We start from the raw sequence: 22,994 nt of genomic DNA, 5'->3' as shown, positions 1-22,994 counted from the left end.
AAAAGGTCCACTATATTTTTCTAGGTACGGCAGGGTGCCCGGCAACATATTTCTTTTCTTCTGTTTTTTTCTTCTTCTTTTTCGGCGAATAAATATTTATTGCGATGCCGGGTTAACTGTATAATGGAGGCTATCTGAGAACGAAGGGTTGTCCATGCCTTCGCGATTAGTGTCCAGAACCGACGGCGGATTCTTCTGCTGAAAAATGTCTATTCTGGCTCCGGAGATGGTGCTTATTGCGTCGAACTCGTGATCGGACGAGGAGAACGAAACGTCAGATTTGTAACTTACAATTCTCTCTATGTCGGTCGTCTTCCTCAGGCCAATTCCTTTACACCTGTGGAAAAATATACTGGTATGAATATTAGTGTGGAGAATCGGTTGGACTATCATCATCGATTATCGCTTATAATCGGCTGGACTATCATCATCGATTATCGCTTATAATCGGTTAGGACGATCATCATCGATTATCGGTTATAATTGGTTGGACGATCATCATCGACTATCGGTTATAATTGGTTGGACGATCATCATCGATTATCGGTTATAATTGGTTGGACGATCATCATCGATTATCGCAGTCGTCATCAAGCGATCAACTTTTGATTACAAGTTTCAAGTTCTTTTTTGCTTTAAGTTATATAACGTGCAAGCTTTATAATAAAAACCGCATATTGCCAGGGTTTCTGACAGTGAGTAAAATGGGTATAACGCTATACCCATTTTTTTATTTTTTATTATTATTATTGTTTTTTTTTTAAGTTAACCTTTTGACAAAATTAATTACTCTTTTATCATTACCGTATGATTTTCTTAACCCTAACCCTAAACTTAACCCATTTTCATTCTAGGGGAGGCCCCCATTACTCCCTGTTGACTGTGACTGCATTCAATTCCATAGCGCCATACCCAAACATTGGCAGAAACACTGATTATAAATATATATTTACAATATTGGATAACGGTAGGAGCGCCTTAGTTCTAATCAACAATACATTCATGCATGAAAAAACAGTATACGACTAAAATAAACCAAATAAACTGTACATATATGCATGAGAAAATAATTACGTTGGTAAAACTAAAGAAGATATTAAATATACACACAAGCGGTTAGAATTATATTAACATAAGAAGGATTTGAATTATAAGAGACATGCACCTATTGCCGTGTTCGCCGGAATAAACCTAACTCGAGTCACCTCTAGCCCTCCCCTTATTGATGTGTTGTAGGGGAGGGCTAGAGAGGACTGTGTGTAATACTTCGGCAATCAGCGACAACCAAATGGTCGCAAGCTACAGTGTCTAAAATATGTTTTTGTTTCCTAAATTTGATGCCACAGAGCTTTAGTTTGGATTATTCCAGAGTCCAGTCATTACTTTAAACTTAGGACCGGTAACAAGGTTCATACACAATAAGGAAAAAAACTATTTGTTTTGTTTAACGACACCAATACAGCACATTAATTTATTCATCATCGGCTATTGGATGTCAAACATTTGGTAATTTCGACATATAGTCTTAGAGAGGAAACCCGCTACATAGTTCTATTAATGGCAAGGGATTTTTTATATGCACCATCCCACAGACAAGACAGCACATATCATGGCCTTCGATATACCAATTGTGGAGTACTGGATGGAGTGATAAACAACCGAACAGCCCAATGGGCCCATCGACTGGAATCGATTCCAGACCGACCACGCATTAAGTGAGCGCTTTACCACGAGGCTACCTCCCCCCCCCCCCCCCCCTTCCCACAATTTGGAAGACAAAATTCAAATACTTTCTACTGTAAAAGTACTTCTTTTTTTGAAGGGCTTTTGCGATCACCGTATACCGACGGCAACACATGGTCTGGTATACTTTCGTCAGTATTCGTAATATCGTATCCAGCAATGTTTAGTATGTGTGGTGAAGTGACGCCAACTAGTAAAAATGTGCAAAAAAACACCAGACAAATTTTGGAATTTATGATTACAATGCATTATGATTATGATATATTATACTAAATTAAATAATGAGTTAAAATAGTGTGTGTTTGTTGTTGTTGTTGTTGTTGGGGGTGGTGGTGGTGGTGTTGTTTTGGGTGGTGGGGGGTTGTCATATATATTACTTTTTTTAAAATAATATATTCATATATATTACTGCAAAATTCTTAATTTTCGTGGTTTCCCAAAATGAACATGGATATAAAAAACCCATTTTATTCATAAATGGGTATTATAATTAGTTATCCACGAAAATGTTAAAAAAAAAAAAAAAAAAAAAAAAAAAAAAAAATAATAATAATTATGGAATGGGTCTAGGAATTGTTTGTTTCCCTGGAAAGCCACCAATAAATTAATGAAGGCCCATATAGACTGGTTGCGGCTCGTGCGTTTTTGGCATATACACCACATACATAGAGAGAAACTAGTTAATGACGTCGGATATATCTGCTTTATGATTATCCTGTGAAGGTAACAATGGGAATTGCTCGTTCGGCATCCCTTGCTGCTAATCAAAAAGAGTAGCCCATGAAGTCGCGACAGCGGGTTTCCTTTCTCAATATATGTGTGGTCCTTAACCATATGTCTGACGCCATATAACCGTAAATAAAATGTGTTGAGTGCGTCGTTGAATAAAACATTCCCTTTGCTCGTTCGGCCTGAACAGGATAAAGCAGATATCCGACGTCATTAACTAGTTATTATCTTTAACCTGCAGACCATAAAAATAAAGGGGAAAAGCTATTATTTCTGTTATTTCAGCCACGTTGTGCAATCACCTAGAGGTCAAACGAGCGATTTTGTAATATAAGCTATGCGTGTGACGTCACATGAGTGACGTTAAATGTTATGTCCTGCTAGTAGCAGGATACTATTTGCTTTATCTGTCATCATATTATGTTAATACAAACGGTGGTTGCAGGATAAAATTATTTCATTGCGGTTTGCCGCATGTGTCCTTCAGACGCACACAGCAGGTCTACACGCTCTCAATCAAACTAATGTATTTCGAATTGTTTTAGCGGGACCGCACGCACGCGCCGCATACAGTCTATAAGAGCTTTTCGGCTACCTGAAAACTGTAAGAGCAGTGATAGCTGTTACAGCTAAGGACAGAACAAGGACCACAACTATAACTGTGGACAAAGGAAACGACGATCTACTTTGTTTTTGTTCTGAAAGAAAAAGAAAGAATGCAGCAAATACATAATAATAATAATAATAATAATAATAATAATAATAATAATAATTTAAAAAAAACAAAAACAATTGTATACTAAAGTTGAAGTTTGTTTTTGTTTAACGACACCACTGTGTCATTGTGCTCTAGTGGTGTCGTTAAAGTTTGTTTTGTTTAAAGACATCACTAGAGCACATTTAATAATTAATCATCGGCTATTGGATGTCAAACATTAGGTAATTCTGACTTGTAGTCAACAGAGGAAACGTGCTACATTGTTCCTAATGCAGCAAGCGATCTTTTATACGCACTTTCCCACAGACCAGTTGTGGTGCATGGTGGGAAAGAGAAAAAACACAATCAACTGAACGGATCCGCTGAGGTGGTTCGATCCTGCGATGCAAGCACCCCAGGCGAGCGCTCACCGACTGAGCTAAATCCTGCCCTGGTGTCATTAAAAAACAATTAATTTCATTTCAAATTATTTTCGTGCTTATATCCAATTAAGGTTCAAGCACGCTGTCCCGACGCTGTCCTGGACACACACAGCAGCTATCTGGGCCGTCTGTCCAGCGACAGTGGGTTAGTTGTTAGTTGGTTAGTGAGAGAGAAGAGAGTGTAGTGGCCTTACACCCACTGAGCCCTTAAGAACTCGCTCTGGGTTGGAGCCGGTACCGGGCTGCGAACCCCGTACCCACCAGCCTGTAGTCTGATGACTTAACTACTGCGCCTCCGAGACCGGTACAGAAAACAAACACATTTTACCATTGGGGGATTGTCGATTGACTGCCATACTGTCTGGTATTTGTGGACACTGGTCACTGGCGCAAACCTCCCTGGTCCACTTACTCTGACTACCGGAACACGTGGCTTGACCGGCGCAGTTTTTCTGACCATTGCACGGCGAGTCACGCGTGCAGTTTCTTTGTAACAACACTCTTCGTTTACACCGCGGCGAGCACTCTTCAACTGTCACTCTCTCCCACGGTAACCACATTCCATTCACTGAAATAGAGCACATTTCCTGAACAGATTAAACGATCCGAGGGAGATCCTGAGCACAAAGAGCGAGAGAGAGAGAGAGAGAGAGAGCAAAGAGAGAGAGAGAGGAAAAGTTGAGATTTAACGACTCACTCAAGAGAGTTATAATGGTTAAGGAGACACGTTTTTGTATTTTTAAGCACCAATTGAGAGGAGAGAGTACCGCTGTCGCCACTTTCATGCCACAATTTAAATAAATAAAGAAAAAACCAAACGTTGAAAGAAAGATCCAAAAAAAGAAAAGTACAAAAAACGGACAATATGTACAAATCGTTGCACTGAGTTGGAAAATTTGTATAACTGTACAACAATTTTTTTAGCGCGTGTTTTGTTTACATGATGTTCCATTGTTCATTTCACTTATTTCGTGATTTGATAATAAATCGGCTATTGGATGTCAGTCTATCTGGGTGCTTTTTGCATATAGTCTTAGAGAGGAAACCTGCCACATTTGTCCATGAGTAGCAAGGTATATTGTACATGTACCATTCCACAGACATGATAGCACATACCACGGCCTTTGATATACCAGTCGTGGTGCACTGGCTGGAACGAGAAATATAACTGTGAACAAAGCCTATATGATTACCATGACAATATACAAACCACAACATATCCATATTCCGAGTACCACGAAGAACCATTTTGCGGTGGTCATGTCGATTCTCTGCCAGGGATGATCCTAAGATGAATCGTGAAAAGACACAGAACGTAGTCAATATATTTAAATATAATAAAATAGAACAGAATAGAATATTTCAATAGAACAGAGCAGAACAGAGCCGAGCAGAGCAGAAGAGAAGAGAGCAGAGCAGAGCAGAACAGCACAACAGAACAGAACAGAACAGAACAACGTAACAGAACACAATAGAACACAACACAACAGAACAGAACATAATAGAACAGAACAGAACACAACACAACAGAACAGAACATAATAGAACAGAACAAAACATAATAGAACAGAACATACCAGAACAGAACATAATAGAAGAGAAGAGAACAGAGCAGAATAGAATAGAACAGAACAACAGAACAGAACATAATAGAACAGAACACAAAGGAACATAATAGAACAGAACATAACATAATAGAACAGAACAACATAATAGAACAGAACAGAACATAATAGAACAGAACAGAACATAATAGAACAGAACAGAAACAGAACAAAATAGAACAGAACAGACCAGAATAGAATAGAGCAGAACAGAGCAGAGCAGAGAAGAACAGAACAGACCAGAGCAGAACAGAACAGCAGCACAGCACAGCACAGAACAGAAAAACCCCCGAAAAGAACAGATTGTAATACAACGGCAGACGCGGATCCAGAGGGGGTGTCGAGGGGTGTCGAGGGCAAATTACAGACACAAATACACAACCTACACACGCGCGCGCACGCACGAGTTCTAACAATATATTCACAATCAGAAACTTTTCTTTGTAATAATAATAAATACTAAAGTACTGTCGGAAATAGAATAAAACTGATTTTCGTCAATTATTTCTTTCATATTAAACTGACAAGTAAATATTTTGTAAATATCTATTTAATGATACTCCACCTAATTTAGCATTCACTTGTTTGGGCTTTCATTATGTACAAGGTGGTGTTTACTCTTGAAATTAAAAGAAAGATCGTCAGTAAACAGGTGATAGTGACCTTTATTGGAACAGACTATAACACATTTTGATCGATATGTGTCAATTTCACTTACCCGTAAACAAACGTTTATTTATAACTGCCTGTGTGTGATAAAGATTCTCCAATAAAAATTTATTCTTACTAGTCGATAAAATTATTTTCTATAATCACTTATGGGTAAATATTTAAAGGTGTAGTCTTTAAATGTTAAAGCAAAATTTAATAAAAACAAATATTTGCAATATCTGTCATTATGCAACTTTGAGATAACACCTTTAATACCGGTCTGTAAATAATACTAATAATAATAGTCTGTTCCAATAAAGTGCACAAATCACCTGTTTACTGACACGTTTCTTTTAATTTTAAGAGTAAACACAACCTTGTACATCAATGACAGCCCAAACAACTAAATGTTAAATTAGGTAGACTGTCATCAAATTGATGTTTACAAATATTTACTTGTATGTTTATTATGTAAGAAATAATCGACGAAAATCAGTTTTATTCAATTTCCGACAGTATTTTAGACAGAATTGTTTTTATTTAGGAACCAAAGAAATAACGATAAAAACCAAACTAACATAACAACAAAAAAAACACAACAAAAAAGCCAGTATCTCTTGACAGACGCCTCTCTCCTCCCCCATAATGTTTTGTAACGCATCCCATGATCCTCCTGCCTCTATGGCCACAGACCACAATTAATTACGCTATATGTTTCTATATAGCGTTAGTGGCTATACATTTTTTATTAATATCAGCAGGCCCATGGATTTTGGTACACGTCTTCAATGTCAACAAGTTACACATGTTTACAAACTACATGTTCTCCCCTGTCAACTTCAGTCAAACAGTTGCCACTTCAATGCTGTCTGTCATGAAATAATCACAGTCAAACAGCAGACTACATGCGCGGACAAATGTCCGGATGCGAAGATAACTGTGATATGTGGCCCTATGGCATGGCATTATAAAAGGTGACGGGAGAGGTGAAGGATGAATAGTATACGGGCATGACATTCCCTATGTCACAGTGCAGGACGCACATTAAGTCAACACTTTTAATGTGCAGGGCGAGTTGCTTTCCTCTATTTAACAAATTTAAAATGGCGGGCAGATTGAGTGAGTACGGTAGGTTATATATTTTTGGTTTGTGTGTCCAGCTGTTGCACTGTTTCGGTTGAGAAACGGTGGAAACATGATGCCACAAGTTTTTAATACCAGCTACATATAGGGTAGGTAACAATATTCGGAACCACACTTTCTATGTTCATTCGGACTACCTATGCCACGGCTACACCAGTGATCGAACTACAAACACAACTTATAACAAACCATGATTTTAAATACGAAAAACGTATGTAATTGGTTGGGGTGGAGAAAGATAAGATCACATATGCTTTGTTTGTATAATAAATATATTTTACATCTCTAGGAGATACTGAAGAGTGGGTGTTCAGTGACGTAGCGAGGGGGGAGCACCCCTGCCATCACATCTTTTTTTCTTACTGTATTACATTTTATAAAATCAAAGATACTTACATTCATGGTGTAGGTTGCCCCCCCCCCCCCCCCCCCCCCGTGAATGTAGTGTGAATGCTGTATTGATCACTTAATAATAACATTTTTAAAAATGAAAATTAACATTCGCCATGGTAAAAATTGCAACATCCCCCCTCCGTCCCTTCTCCAAATTTACGACTGTCAAGTTTTCTGCCAGAAAATAATTTGATGGTAAAACTAAACACACCATATTGTAGTACGCCAATTATAATCCTTCCTATCCGGGAACGTCGTGTTCTTATTATGGTACATCTTCATAAATCAAGGCTAATATTCGTTCCTCGTATTCAGCCTTGATACATGTCGTCAAGAAATCGTGCCACAAAATGCTTAAATTTCATTGGATGCGATGAGATCTGATTGCAACGAATCGCAACGCTCCTTGTAGATTCCCTTGTTATTGTAAACAAAGATGGCAGCGGCAGCGTCCGGCGGTTAATTTTTGATATTGCTTTCAAGATTGTCACATGTTACCGATGCTGTGATTGGTCAGCGATGTCATCGTGTAAGGGACATAATCGGTGTTACAAATGTTCTTCCAATAGAGGGCGCTAGTAGTGGATATCAGTAATCTTGACTACATGTATCAAGGCTGAATACGAGGAACGAATATTAGCCTTGATTTATGAAGATGACTATGGTATTTACTACAACTTCTTTATTCCCGAGCAGATTGTTTTCTAAATTTCACACAAATATAGTGATATTTTTTTTTTTTTTTTTCTATTGTTGTTGTGGGTTTGTTTGGGTTTTTTATGTTTTTTTGTGGGGGTTGTTATTTTTGTTTGTTTTTATTATTTCCAAAACAGTTTCCATTGTCTTTCTACGGCATATTAAACTGATATTTGAAATCTTTTGAAATTCATCATTACATTTCATGATCTTTGACAAAATTGAAATAACAGTTCTCTTCTTATATTCTTGGGGTTTTGGTTTTTTTGGGTTTTTTTTTTGTTTTGTTTGTTTGTTGTTGCTTTTTTTGTTGTTTTTTTTGTTGTTGTTTTTTTAGGGGGGGGGGGGGGGGGGTATTTTTATTGGTTTTTATTATTTCCAAAACAGTTTCCATTGTCTTTCACGGCATATTAAACTTATATTTGAAATCTTTTGAAATTCTGCACTACATTTCATGATCTTTGACAAAATTTAAACAACAGTTCTCTTCTTATATTCTTTCTAAAAATTATAAAAATGTATCCATTAATTTTCAAGATTTTAGGATACGTAATTTTACCCTTCGTTTTGAAATACTTTCCTTAACCACACTTTCTACATCCCTTCGGACTACCTTCGTACGCTGTGGTAGAAACCTGACTGTGGGCAGGATAAGAATAAGAATATACCTTGACAATATAATTTAACTACCACACGATATGTGTATCATGAGAGCACAGGACAGATAAATGTTCATTAAAATAAGAAATTAAATTTTTCCGGAAGTTCTGTCTTTTAGAGAAAATATGAAAACTTCCGGGTTAATAAAAATTGACGTCATTTGACCTTGCAGCTTTACGTCACTGAAAGTAGTGGAATTCTGAAAAAACCCACCATTTTTTTTAATTAAGATTAAGATCATTTTTGTTTGTGAATTAAATTAATTAAAAATATATATATTGTTATTAATATATATTTTTTTAACAAAATATGATTGTTGTTATTGAATCATCCATGGGCTCGTTCAGTGGTGTTCAGAAGAGTAAGCGCTAGCAAACAATTCCACTGGTTTCCATCGTGTCCTATTCCGTTAAATGCATTTCAAATCTATACACAGAACCCAGTGTAGCAGTGTCATTTTTCAGTGACGTCAATTCGCGATATCTAGATGGCGTTGAAGTGACGTATGAAGGGATATCTCTGTGACGTCAAAGACTGACTTGAAATATTTAGAAACAGGATATATACACATGTTTACAGGTACGTTTAGTTATTCGTATTACCCAGTAAGTAGTGGATACGGGGGGGGGGGGGGGGGGGGGGGGGGGGGTGTTTTTTTGGGGGGTAGCGTTTAAAAAGGGAAACTACAGTATTCAGTGAGGGAGCAATATTAAAAAAACCCCACCTATAATATTCATAAGGGGCCGTCCATAGTTTTTAACATTTTCACAAGTGTACAAAGAGTACGCTTTTTATATGTACCATCCCATAGACAGGATAGCACATACCACGGCCTTTGCTATGCCAGTCATGGTGCACTGGCTGGAGCGAGAAATAGCCCAATGAGCTCACCGACAGGGATCGATCTCAAACTGACCGCACATCAAGCGACCGCTTTACCAATGGGTTGCGTCTCTCCTCCCCACAGTGTAGGCGTCCCTAAACAATGTTCTGTACTCGAGCGAGATAGCATATTTCATAACTTTACCTTTAATTGACTAGCTATTTGAAATATAACTTATTAACTTATTATTGCAGGACTTTGTTTAAGATCGATGTTTAAGATCGATGTTGCTATGACAACCATAAAGCGAATCCTGCTGATTCTGGGACTCCTGACTGCAATGACAGCATCTGGTAACGAAAATACATGCACGAGCGCACGCGCACGCACGCACACGTGCACACATATTTATTTATTTTTGCAAGCCTAAACACCCAACCCACACAGCAAACACACGCATATTTCATATTTCCAAGTGTCTATGTACGGGAGGTTTCAAAGTTATTAATTTTTGCTAAGTATATTATATAAACCCCACTAAGAACTGGGCCCGCTTGTCCTAAGCATGGGTTAAAGGGACACACCCTAGTGTTTAAGCACACAGGCATATGTTTCACTATTAGAGCCGTTTATGATCACTGAAATCAAACATTACTGATATTGTTTAGATTATCCATTTCCGTACAACCAAAGTTTTTCTGGTCATCCTGGTGTAACTAAAACCACAAAATGTTGGGGGTTTTGTTGGGGTTTTTTTGTTTTTTTGTTTTTTTAAACGCACGTGCGTCTGAGAAGTAACAGCTGTGGAGTTGAGTTTTAGTCTTATTTTTAAAGTTATTTCACCTTCTTTCACACTCTTGTAACGTTGACCGGCCTCGGTGGCGTCGTGGTTAGGCCATCGGTCTACAGGCTGGTAGGTACTGGGTTCGGATCCCAGTCGAGGCATGGGATTTTTAATCCAGATACCGACTCCAAACCGTTGAGTGAGTGCTCCGCAAGGCTCAATGGGTAGGTGTAAACCACTTGCACCGACCAGTGATCCATAACTGGTTCAACAAAGGCCATGGTTTGTGCTATCGTGCCTGTGGGAAGCGCAAATAAAAGATCCCTTGCTGCTAATCGGAAAGAGTAGCCCATGTAGTGGCTACAGCGGGTTTCCTCTCAACATTTGTGTGGTCCTTAACCATATGTCTGACGCCATATAACCGTAAATAAAATGTGTTGAGTGCGTCGTTAAATAAAACATTTCTTTCTGTTTTCTTTTTTTTCCTTTTTTTTTGCACAAAGACATAAATAAACTTTAGATTTGATTATGTGTGATTCTAAATCAAGTTTTAACATTATGTCGTCAGTTGTTATTTGTACTTATTCACTCTTTGGTTTTGAAAATGTCTGTTGATGACTGGTTAAGCTAACTTTAAGTTTGAGCAACCTGCAACTGTTATGTGAACCGCCACCATTTAGAAGTCCAACCTCTACCCCTGCCCAGAACCGGTTTATACTAGTAGCACATGTAACACGTGCTACCGGCCTCGCGCTCCATGGGGGCCCCGCGGTGATGTGTACATTTATTGTTTCCGGGTCATTTTCCCCCTCTCCCCGACTGGGTTTGCAAAATGTATATCCCGGGAAGGGGGTCCTGCTGTTATTAATTTGTGCTACAGGCCCCGCAGATCCTTAAACCTGCAAAAATTCGCGTACCTGATTTTGCTTTTAACACTGAATGTTTATTATTTCAATGTAGGAGGAGTCTAAAAAACACACAAAAAACAACAACAAACAAACAGAAGAAGGTTCTAACTTTTAAATAATCATATTATATCCCACAGTGTTCTCCAACCCCAGTAAGCGGCTTGTACACCCGCCAAGCTGAGAATTTGCGCCGCCAAGCTGAAGATTTTCACAGACGAGTCCGCCAAGCTGATAAAAAATGCCGCCAAGTCGAAATCAGTCCGCTATGATGAAAAAAACTTCCGTCAGTTCTATTCACCTATCGCTATATTTAGCCTGTACTTGGATTTGGAGGATATAATAATAATATTCTAATTCAACACATTTGTAAGAACAAATCTGAGTGGATCCCTGCTAAACATTTCAGGTGGTAAAATCACCGATATACCGGTCGCAAAATGTCCACGTGTCGAACAAAATTAAAACCGGGCCACACACTATACAGCAGTGATAAAGCGGGAGTCGTTAAAGCCGCACACCATAGTTCCATCCAGCGAAAATAAATTATAATTTGGTTAATCTACAAACCTGTAACACACTTAGATCACGTTTTTATCAAATGGAGTGACAAAGCAGGTTTTATATCAATAAATACCATGGGAATCCCCATGTCCCAATTGCTTGAAATAATTTTGAAAGTTAGTATTCTGATGTCACCGGTAGATGTCGCTCGAAGCACAACAATGCCTACGTCACGACAAATTTCACAGACTTGGGGTGCGTTCTTTTCACCTCTCCTGGACATGTTCCAACTGTTCTGTCCTGGTTGTATCCCCTCTCCAGATATCGTAAGACTTAGCAAAATGATTGGTTTTAAGGGTTGTAACGTGTTGTATTGAGACACTTACTTGTCTGAACTTTATTGTTACTGAAAATGTTCACGAACTGTGAAGAAAAATCTCACAAATGAACAACAACAAATCGGATGGTGATTGCGAACCGTGCACGAGAAAACAAACCGAACCAAAATGATAACGGTCACGGTCACGTGGTATACCAACGTCTGTGACATTGAAATGGAAATATCCCGTCTAAAAATAGATTAGACCTTGTCTGCTCAACGTTTTTTTCTCAAACATGCGTGCGTTTTTAAGAAATACGAAAAATGCATTTTGTGGTATTACAAAAACCAGGATTACCAGGGCCCGTGCTTATAAAACTTAAAGTCTAGACTTTAACGTAATGTTGTTTGAATGGAGTTGCCATGACGTTAAAGTCTGGACTTTATTAAAGTCTAGACTTTAAGGTTTATAAGCACCGGACCAGGATTACCAAAAAAAATTCAGGTGAATGGAAATGTATATTCTAAATAATAAACGGTAAGTAAAGTGCAATTTTATTTGTGAAAAAAATGGGTTTAATAGCGAAAAACAACGCCGTAATGGTTAACAACTAGCCGTAACTAGAGTGTGTCCCTTTAATACAAGCGGCACAATCTCAGCGGTGCAACGTAGATTGCCTCTCAACAGCTTAGCTACTCTAATCCAATCAGCAAGCGGTAATTTTTGACAGACAGCCGCCCGTCACTTCATCATTGGCAATTTGCATATTATGATTTTTAGTAAATCTTAGTCCTTGCGAGTAATTGACAAGGGTCCGGGCAAATTTCATGCAGGGGAATTGTCTATTGCTGGCTGTTGGCATGTTGAAAACCATAAATCGAGAATAATATTTTATGCAATGAAAGACGGCAAAATACTATCCCCAGATGCCAGGAAATCTATATCTATATGAGCTTTTGTTTTTCAAAATTTTCCGGGTGAGATTAGCTCTCTGGCCGCACACATTTAGGCGTATGATCATCTAGGCCCTACTACTTCAGCGTGACCGGTGCCGGTGCGGCAGATCATGAGATAGATTATGGTTAACTTTATTTAAATCAACTATTAAATGCCAGAAAAAAAGCACCTTTTGTGACTTAAGATTTTAAAAAAAATCCGGTGCGAGAGGGGGCGAACCCCTCACGAGCTCACCCCCCCCCCCCCCCCCCCCCCCCCTCGTGGACTTCGGCCACATGTCGCCAACCTGGTCGTATAAAAGTTGGAGAACACTGATATCCAGATATGTTACTGGGGCCTATTTCACAAAACATCGTAAGTTTTCGTCTGCGACGATCAATTATTCAGTTCATACGTTTTTAGACGTGTTTGACATCTATTTCACGCATAAACTTACATCATTATGGAAGATGAAACATTTTAAAGGTCAATGAAAATTAAATGTTTGCACTTCAAACTACATTAGTTGTACTGTTAGTAGTAATAGGACCTTCACGTGCAAAACTTGGCTTACGATAGTTTGTGAAATTGGGTCCAGTTTTGCAGACTAACCAAACTTGGTGTCCAGTTCTAAGGCCTGAAAATAGAATCTGCGACTTTAACTCTAATGGAGAGTCAGGACGTAGCCCAGGCAGTACTAAAACGCTCGCTTGATGCACGGTCGGTTTAGGATCGATCCCCGTCGATGGGCCCATTGGACTATTTGTCGTTATAGCTAGTGCACCAGGACTGGTTTATCAAAGGCTGTGGTATGTGTTATCCTGTCTATGGGATGGTGCATATAAAAGATCCCTCGCTACTAACGGAAAAAATTTAGCGGGTTTTAGGGCCTCCACGAGTCCAAACTATTGGACTCGAGTACTCGAGCACTGCGCATCTTAGTTCCAGCGCTGAACATGGCTGCCAAATTATGACATTGTATTGCATTCCACACATTCGTCTTTTGTTTTCCCTCCATGTCTCATAGCCATAAAATGTAACTGGCGGCAAACATATGTCAAAATGACGTAAAACAATATTATTAAAAGAGAGCGCTCTTTCTTGCACGGGTACTCGAGTCCTGTGAACGGACTCTTTGCTAGAATCGGCCCGTGCTCGAGTACTCGAGTACTCGTGGAGACCTTAGCGGGTTTCCTCTCTAAGACTATATGTCAGAATTACCAAATGTTTGACATCCAATAGCCGATGATTAATAAATCAATGTGCTCTAATGGTGTCATTAAATAAAATAATCTTCTTTTTTAATATTTCAGTGAACGCACAATGGTCCACGTGGGTGCACGTCAAAACATACATATGTCTGCCAGTATGTAGAAGAGCCTTGGCGTTCAAGAGGTCGTGTGCCAACGAAAGCTCGACCGTGGACGGGACGCGATGTCCCGGCACCGATAACAAACTGCTCATAGAGGACTGCGAGGGAGGATTGTGTACCAGAGGTGAGGACTGATCATCTTGTATTAACCCGGACACGCACGTCCCAGTCTTATAAAATAGAGCATACCTTTGTATTTATATATAGTCCAGGACCCATATTCACAAAATATCGTAAGCCTAGTTTTACACGTAAACGTAAATCTACGACTGAAGAGCTATTCACGAAACAACGAAAACGTAAGTTACGTGTAAAGTTGGACGTAATATAAGAGTGCCTCAGGTTGCAACTAACGCTGCACGTAAGTTGTGTACATATAATAAATCAAGCACGATCGCCGTTATTTACTATTATTTACGGAAACTAGCAGCATTTCCAATAAATGAAGCAGTTTGCTATGGCGAACGCCCACGGATTGAACATATTTTTGTTCGTGATCGAACGGATGTTTTCGACTTGGCCCATTTCTCCTGAGTTATATTTCCTTTTTAAGAAATGTCCTCAAGTTCGTACCAAAACGCGGATCCCCACCAATACCAAAATGCCATGGTTCACTGTTCGCAATGTTATTGTTAGCAGACGACAAACAAAATTGCGTTTTGCGCATTTGTTATTTACCCGGTAGCCATCGTTTCTAATGTGTTTTTATTAATTACTCCAGTGAGAATGTTAAATCGTAGATTTACGTCCAACTAAGTTACGTTTACATTTACGACCATCTTTGAGGATAAGGTGCTTCTTGCACGTAAACGTAAATCTACGGCACACGTAAGTGCTAGTCGTAGACGTAAATTTACACTTTTTTGTGAATATGGGTCCAGGCCTGTTGCGTATAAAACCTTTAGAGTCTGGACCCAAGACTCTTAACAGAGCCTGAGACGTTGATGTCATGACAACGCCATAAACAGTGTATGCGTGTGACGTCATTAGAGATTGAGTCTGGACTCTAAAACGTTTTATAAGCACGGGCTCTGGAGCCAGGTCGATTTATCTATGTCGGAGAATGACGAAGGTTTGAACATTGATTCTTATGTACAAATATGTGTAGATTGCAGATCTGCAACTCTTACTTGTCTAGCCCTGTACGTTAATTGGGAATTTGCATACTTTGAATGATACGTCAAAGTTTTGTCGATCTGCTATTACCACAAAGCAACAGTCCACGGGACAGACATCACATTTCAGGTACAGGGGAGATTAAGTTCTTAAATGATGTTTTTCATGACGCTTAACATCATGTAACATCCAAGGGTTCAAGTTTGATCCCCCCCCCCCCCCCCCCCAGCACACACACATCGCCACCCCTGCCTACGCCACTGACAATGCAGAGTACAGAGTTCCATGGACTGGTTCTGTCAAAACACCAACCAAGCAGGACTCGGACACCCGTGGTTACGAGTTTAAAGGTCTAACATTGGATGGGATAACTTTTAATTCTGAATGCGCGTTATTCGTGCATGCTTATTTCAGTGGACGGCCAATGGACGGCGTGGCAGAGACACGATGTCGGAGAATGTTTGCAGTCCTGTACGAGAAAGGTGACACTGACGAGGACGTGCACGGATCCCAGTCCCGGACGTATAGGAGCCCCGTGTCCCGGAAGTGAATACACCAGCGTCTCAGAACAATGTCTGGGAGGAAAATGCCTGAGAGGTGACGTCAATAACTGAGATACTTTTTTTGCCTCACTTATGTGAAACAAAAAAACTGAAATGTAGATATGTATTGTGTAGGGTTCCATTTATGTAGTATCTGAAACTAGTAGTGAAATAATAGGGCGCTCTGTCACCCAGAGGTTGATATTCATATAGTAGAAACAGTTATTTGCACTTGCATAAGCGTATGAGGCAGAGTGTGTGTGTGTGGGGGGGCGGGGGGGGGGGGGGGGAGTAACTGCTCTTCCTAGTCCTGAGCAAAATCTCAAATTCGGGCAAAAATTATACAGATATTCGGGCAAAATCATTAGCTAACCTGAGACCCATTTTATCATGTATTTCCATCATTCTACTCTCAAAATTAGTTGTATTCCAAGAACAAGTGTGTAGTGATTCGTTTGTAACCCTATTGAAGTTAGGCGGTAATGCTAATATGAATAAATGTTGTAATGCAGATTCGGGTATTGTCGTTTCATTCGGGCAAAAAGCAGTCTGCGCCCCCCCCCCCCCCCCCCCCCCCCCCCCCCTCCCCCCCCCCATTCCCCCCCCCCCCCCCCCAATACAGACCTGGGACCCGTACGCCTGTGTGATTTTATTACTCTGCTTTAACAATGGATGTTTGGTGAATCTTGTTCTGCACTGGTTGGGGAGGGTGCCGGGTGGGGGTTGGGGTAAAAGGTAAAATGATGAACGCAATACGTAACGTATACATGTTTAATGTTTTATATATTTAATCTAGTGAAAATATGAAGACATTCTCACTATGTATACGTTGGGTTGAGTTCTGATGTAAGATTATGTCCTGTTCTGTTTTATTCTAGGTATACAGCCTGTTCTGCTCCGTTCTAGGTATAAGTCTAGTTCAGTTATGTTCTGGGAATTGATGCCGTTCTGGAGGCACGTAGCCCAGTGGTAAAGCACTCGCTTGATTAGCGGTCGGTTTGGGATCGATCCTTGTCGGTGGTCCCATTGGGCTATTTCTCGTTCCAGCCAGTGCACCATGACTGGTATATCAAAGGTCGTGGTATGTACCATCATGTATGTGTGATTGTGCATATAAAGATCCCTTGTTACTAATGGAAAAATGTAGCGGGTTTCCTCTCTATGACTGTGTCATAATTACCATATATTTGACATCCAATAGCCGATGGTTAATAAATCAATGTGCTCTAGTGGTGTCGTTAAACACATTTTGTTGTTGGGATTTTTTTATCCGGTTCTGTTCTATTTTAGATATACACCCAGTTTTCTTTGTCAAGATATACACCAAGTTCTGTCCTGTTCTAGGAATTCGTCCAGTTCTGTCGTGTTCTAGGAATTCGTCCAGTTCTGTCCTGTTCTGGGAATTCGTCTAGTTCTGTTCTGTTCCAGGAATTCGTCCAGTTCTGTTCTGTTCTAGGAATTCGTCTAGTTCTGTTCTGTTCTAGGAATTCGTCCAGTTCTGTCGTGTTCTAAGAATTCGTCCAGTTCTGTTCTGTTATAGGAATTCGTCCAGTTCTGTTCTGTTATAGGAATTTGTCCAGTTCTGTCCTGTTCTGGGTATACGTACAGTTCTGTTCTGTTCTAGGAATACGTACAGTTCTGTTCTGTTCTATGTATGCGGTATACGTTCAATTATGTTCTGTTCTAGATATACTTCCAGTTTTGTTTTGTTCTGTACACCTCTCCTATCGGCTTTCGGATAGGTCTGACCTCTGTAATCAATTATTTTGAAATCCGTTTCAGTGAATGGGCAATGGACATCCTGGGAAAGATATCACGTGCTGCCATGCCAAACAAACTGCAGGAAAGGCGTGGCCTTGAGAAGAACATGCACAAATCCACGCCCCGTCTCAGGCGGAAAGGACTGTCCAGGAAGTACCGCTATTGTGATCTCAGAAGAGTGCGACGACTTCCTGTGTAGACAAGGTAACGGGAGGGGGAGGGGGGAGTAACATACGTCTTAAGCAGAGCGTAGCAAAGTTTGGAGTGGGAAGTCACTGCTGAACATACATCACTATAGGCACGGCGGAGCAGATGATTGGGCTTTAGCCCCCCCCCCCCCCCCCCAAAAAAAAAAAAATAATAATAATTGTTGGTAGTAAATTTTAAGGCAGAGATGAATTTTACTTGTAGAATGCAAGAAATTGCGTTTCAGGACATCTAGTTTTCAAACTTTTACGTGGGAGTATACCCACGAACCTTCTAGAAACTTTGCTTTGCGCCCTCGATTTCTGTTAGACGCCCCCCCCCCCCCCCCCCCCCCCATGTCTACTTGCTTCCGCCGTGCCTGCACTATATTTAAGATGGTTTAGAAGAATTATTATTCAGCTTTTTAAAATACAGGTGTATTTTATCTGCTATTAATTTCGTTCTTATGTATAGAAAATGAAAGAAATGCGAATATAGTACTTTTTTTTTCTTTTTTCTTTTTGCCAATGAAAAACGGGGCAGGCCTTTATCGATTTGCCAGTGAAAAACAGGATTGAGCGGAGATAAAAACAATTAATGATTTTCTTAATTATGGCCTACCATAGTTCATTAAATTGAAAACGAATCCATTTCCAAAACTCCAAAAAATAATCGCAACACATTGCCACTAACTTGAACCACCACTACCACCCCACCCCCATCCCCCCTTCCCCTCCAGAAACAAAGAAGATAAAAAATGACAATAAAATGTCAGTTAAAGTTTGTTTTGTTTAACGACACAACTAGAGCAGATGGATTAATCAATTATCGGCTATTGGACGTCCACTCCCCCCACCCCCCTAAAACAAAAGGTTACAAACTAATCTGCTGAAAACAAAGCCCCCCGAAAAAAACAAAAACCCACCCTACAGCAAATCAGCAACTAAAAAAAAAAACCCATAATATAAACCACACACCTGTGTCTAATTGTAACGTGTATTTCAGCGGTCGCGCACTGGGCACCGTGGTTTAGACACAACGTTGGACCGTGCCTGCCGTCGTGTATAAGAACAGTGAGATTTTCGAGAACGTGCCGGACCGTGAAGGGCGGGGCTCATCAGTGCCCGGGAAGCAACAGTTCAGTGGGCACAGAGGGTTGCCAGGGTGGCCACTGTACGAAAGGTATGGTCAGAGCAGTGGCTTTAACGAGAGGGCGGGGTGCCATAGGGGCCATGCTACCTCCAAACCCAATTAAACCGGGTTTTTTTAGGGCGTGGGATGCTACCTCCACCCCAATCAAAGTGGTTTCTTTGAGGGCGTGAGGCGCCACGGGAGCTATGCTACCTCCAGCCCAATCATTATCAAACCGGAGTTGTTTTTTGTTTTTTTGTTGTTGTTGTTGTTGTTGTTGTTTTTGTTAAAGGAACAGACCCTAGATTTTAAACACTAAGACATATTTTTTACCTAGACCCTAGTTTCAACCCGTAAACATGGACACTAAGTTTGGTTAATTTACAAACCTGTAACAAACTTGGATACCACAGAGTGAAACAAGAGTCTTTGACGTTGAAATACCCTTAAAATAGACTAAAACCCCGACTCCATAACCGTTACTTCTCAGACGCAGGACTTACTAAAATTGGTCTTAATACCGAATTACCAAAATTATCATTCAAAATAATGATTGTTAAATTTGATAAAATCATACATACATACATACATACATGCATATATACATATTCATACATATTTATACATCAATGCATACTAGCCAGTGCCAGGTTTGCCTACTGTTTCACTGACATCCAATAGCCGATAATAATGAATATATCAATGTGATAAAAGAAAAAGAAAACCCATCAAATCGATCAACATATCTTGATCCACCAAGGAATTTTACTCACAATCTACAGCCCCCCCCCCCCCCGGCCCCCAACCCCTCCCCCTCATACCTTCCTGCACATAGGCCTGTAGACGTTTAACTGTAAAATGCTCTGTGTTGCAGTTGATGGAAGATGGACGTCCTGGTACCGACATTACACGGCGCCCTGTGAATTGAACTGTAAAAGGGGCGTGGCTTTCAAGCGGACTTGCACGAATCCCCGCCCTAGTGGGTGGGGAAAGAAGTGCGCGGGGATGGCAAACAAGCATACCACGGAGGAATGTTCCGGTTACCTGTGTACCAGAAGTAAGGAAACACATACTGTATAATACACACACACACGCACGCACACACACACATACAGACACACACACAGGAACGGATCCAAGGGGGTGGTATTGTGGGGTGCGGAATGCGCCGGCTGTCTGTGTAAAAGAAGTAAGGACACACATACTGTAACATACACATACACGCAGGGGCGGAGACAAGGGGAGGGCACTGTGGGGTGTGGAATGAGCTGGCTACGTCTGTAACAGATGTAAGGACACACATACTGTAACATACACATACACACAGGGGCGGAGCAAAGGAGATGGCATTGTGGGGTGCGGAATTCGCCGGCTGTCTGTGTAAACTCTTTCTCTCTCTCTCTCTCTCTCTCTCTCTCTCTCTCTCTCTCTCTCTCTCTCTCTCTCTCTCTCTCTCTCTCTCACAGTCGTAAAAGCATTCGCCTGATGTTGGGTCCGTCTAGCATCGATGCCTCCCTGTCGGTGGGCCAGTTGGTCTATATCTCGCTCTAGCCAGTGAACCACGACTGGTATATCAAAGGCTGTGGTGTGTGCTATCCTGTATATGGCATGGGGAATATAAAATATGCCTTTCTGTTAATGGAGCAATGTAGCGGATTAATCTTTACGACTGTACCAAAACTACTAACTGTTTGACACCAATGTTCTTTAGTGGTGTCGTTAAATAAAACAATATAGCGGATTAATACTATTAACTGTTTGACACCAATGTTCTCTAGTGGTGTCGTTAAATAAAACAAACTTCAGCTTGAACTTTCGTCTTTCAGAAACCGTGGGGGGACAGTGGTCAGTTTGGAGCAAGACTGGTGTCGGCCAGTGTCCGTCCACGTGCAGCAGAACGATTGTGCTGACCAGGACGTGTACTAATCCATCCGGGTCTCCAGGCTGGCTGCACTGCGCAGGACGGAACACCATGCGGATCACGGAATACTGTGATGGAGGAAACTGCGTGGGAAGGAAGGGTGTGTTGTCATGTGTGTATGTGTGTGTGTATGTTTGTGTCTGTGTGTCTGTGTGTGTGTGTGTGTGTGTTTATGTGTGTGTGTGTGTGTGTATGTGTGTGTGTTTATGTATGTGTGTGTGTGTATGTGTGTATGCGTGTGTATATATGTGTGTCTGTGTGTGTGTGTGTGTGTATGTATGTGTGTCTGTGTGTATGTCTGTGTGTGTGTATGTGTATGTGTATGTGTGTCTGTGTGTGTATGTCTGTGTGTGTGTGTCTGTGTGTATGTGTATCTCTCTCTGTCTATGTCTGTCTCCCTGTTTGTTTGTATCTGTCTCTCTGTATGTCTGTTTCTTTCTCTCTCTCCCATTTTGTTTCTAAAGTGATAATAATGCCACCTACTGCGTCGATATTGTACGTTGGATCGATTCCCGTCGGTGGGCCCATTGGGCTATTCCTCCTTTTTACATTCTGTTGGGCGACAGAAAAATTAGCTGGTGGTGCGCCAGTGAGATCGTACCTGCCTCGGTGGTGTCGCGGTTTAAGCCCCAGTCACATATACACGATTTTTGCCCCGAATGGACACGCCTTGAACAATCGTGGTTATTCTTGGATATGCATAGTGAGACCCTAGCGGTTTCCTGGTCATTCTTCAGTATTCTTGGAACGTCTGGATAGGCACCCAACAGCGTTCACCATGTTCAAAACTGTCGGGAGTATTCTTGAAATGTTTCAATTCGTGGCGCATTCATAAGCAGTCGTGCGTGCATCGTGAATATCCGTAGGTGCACCGTAGACACAGTCGTGATAGTCGGGTGTGATCGTGGGACTTGGGATGTACGGCAGGCCTTTTTATGCGAGCCTTGCGGACGTCGGAGTAAATAGGGAGGCAGTCGTGAGAGGGGTCTTAGTATAGTCCGGATACATCGTGATGAGTCGTACTGTATTCGTCAAAGTACAGTTATGGAGGCGTACTACGTTGTAGCAATTTGTAATGAATCGGCTTCAAGAACGTAGTGCAATCTCCGTATTAACTTACAGCAGTCGTGAGTAGTCGTAGAGAGGTCCGAGTTAAGCCGATTCAGGCCGATTTTGTGTACAATTCTGGAGCAACCTTGGCAGGATAGGATCGGGGTTATTCGTGGCCATTCGGGGTGAACATCGTGTATATGTGACTGGGGCTTTAGCCATCGAACATAAGGCTTGTAGGTACCGGCTCCCATCCAAAGCGAGTTTTAATGAGTCAGTGGGTAGGTATAAGGCCACTACGCCGACTTGTCTCTCACTAAGAACTAATCATAAGCCCTCTGTCCTGGACAGACAGCCCAGATAGCTGAGGTGTGTGCATCAGTGATGTGAACATCAATATCAATGTAAACATGCAAAAGTTCAAATAAAACACAGTGTAAAGAGCTGTAAAACAAATTAAATGTCACAGGTAAGTAACTTTAAAAATACCGACCTCGGTGGGGTCATGGTTAAGCCATCGGACATAATGCTGGTAGGTACTGGGTTCGCAGCCCGGTACCGGCTCCCACCCGGAACAAGATTTAACGACTCGGTGGGTAGATGTAAGACCACAATATCTTATTCTCTCTCACTAACAACTAACCCACTGTCCTGGACAGCCAGCCCAGATAGCTGAAGTGTGTGTGTGTGTGTGTGTGTGTGTGTGTGTGTGTGTGTGTGTGTGTGTGTGTGTGTGTGTGTGTGTGTGTGTGTGTGCCCAGGACAGCGTGCTTGAAGATTAACTGGATATATAAGCACAAAATTAAGTTGAAATTAATGAAATGAAATGAAATTTAAAATGTGTGCTCTAGCGGTGTCGTTAAACAAGAGAGACTTGTTTCGTT

General features: G+C 40.9%; 2 protein-coding genes across 5 annotated transcripts in view; one reads left to right on the top strand and one right to left on the bottom strand.

The window, feature by feature from the left end:
* On the bottom strand, window positions 1–8,891 carry LOC121373723. 3 transcript variants are annotated; one of them, XM_041500473.1, is made up of 5 exons: window positions 8,659–8,891; window positions 4,823–4,898; window positions 3,941–4,180; window positions 3,068–3,170; window positions 1–337 (listed from the first exon to the last, which is right to left on the bottom strand). In XM_041500473.1, exons 2-5 carry the CDS (start codon window positions 4,872–4,874, stop codon window positions 97–99), a joined length of 636 nt encoding a protein of 211 aa, XP_041356407.1. In that variant the 5' UTR covers window positions 4,875–4,898; window positions 8,659–8,891; the 3' UTR covers window positions 1–96. The 3 variants fall into 3 exon arrangements, with proteins under 3 accessions (XP_041356407.1, XP_041356409.1, XP_041356408.1); XM_041500475.1 differs by having other exon boundaries at window positions 8,713–8,891; XM_041500474.1 differs by having other exon boundaries at window positions 8,768–8,891.
* Window positions 8,892–9,225: 334 nt separating this feature from the next.
* Window positions 9,226–22,994, top strand: part of LOC121373722 (coadhesin-like) — a 31,530-nt gene continuing 17,761 nt past the window's right edge. For both annotated transcript variants that reach the window (XM_041500471.1, XM_041500472.1), the window contains exons 1-8: window positions 9,226–9,338; window positions 9,837–9,935; window positions 14,345–14,527; window positions 15,934–16,116; window positions 17,844–18,026; window positions 19,014–19,190; window positions 20,014–20,196; window positions 20,966–21,160. In XM_041500471.1, the coding sequence (XP_041356405.1) occupies window positions 9,329–9,338; window positions 9,837–9,935; window positions 14,345–14,527; window positions 15,934–16,116; window positions 17,844–18,026; window positions 19,014–19,190; window positions 20,014–20,196; window positions 20,966–21,160 (1,213 nt within the window). In that variant the 5' untranslated portion in view covers window positions 9,226–9,328. The remainder of the gene's footprint in view (window positions 9,339–9,836; window positions 9,936–14,344; window positions 14,528–15,933; window positions 16,117–17,843; window positions 18,027–19,013; window positions 19,191–20,013; window positions 20,197–20,965; window positions 21,161–22,994) is intronic.

Source organism: Gigantopelta aegis, chromosome 5, assembly GCF_016097555.1.
Source record: "Gigantopelta aegis isolate Gae_Host chromosome 5, Gae_host_genome, whole genome shotgun sequence".
NCBI classification, from domain to species: Eukaryota; Metazoa; Mollusca; class Gastropoda; order Neomphalida; family Peltospiridae; genus Gigantopelta; species Gigantopelta aegis.
The sequence above is the reverse complement of the archived record's forward strand: the minus strand, read 5'-3'. Positions and strand labels throughout refer to the sequence as shown.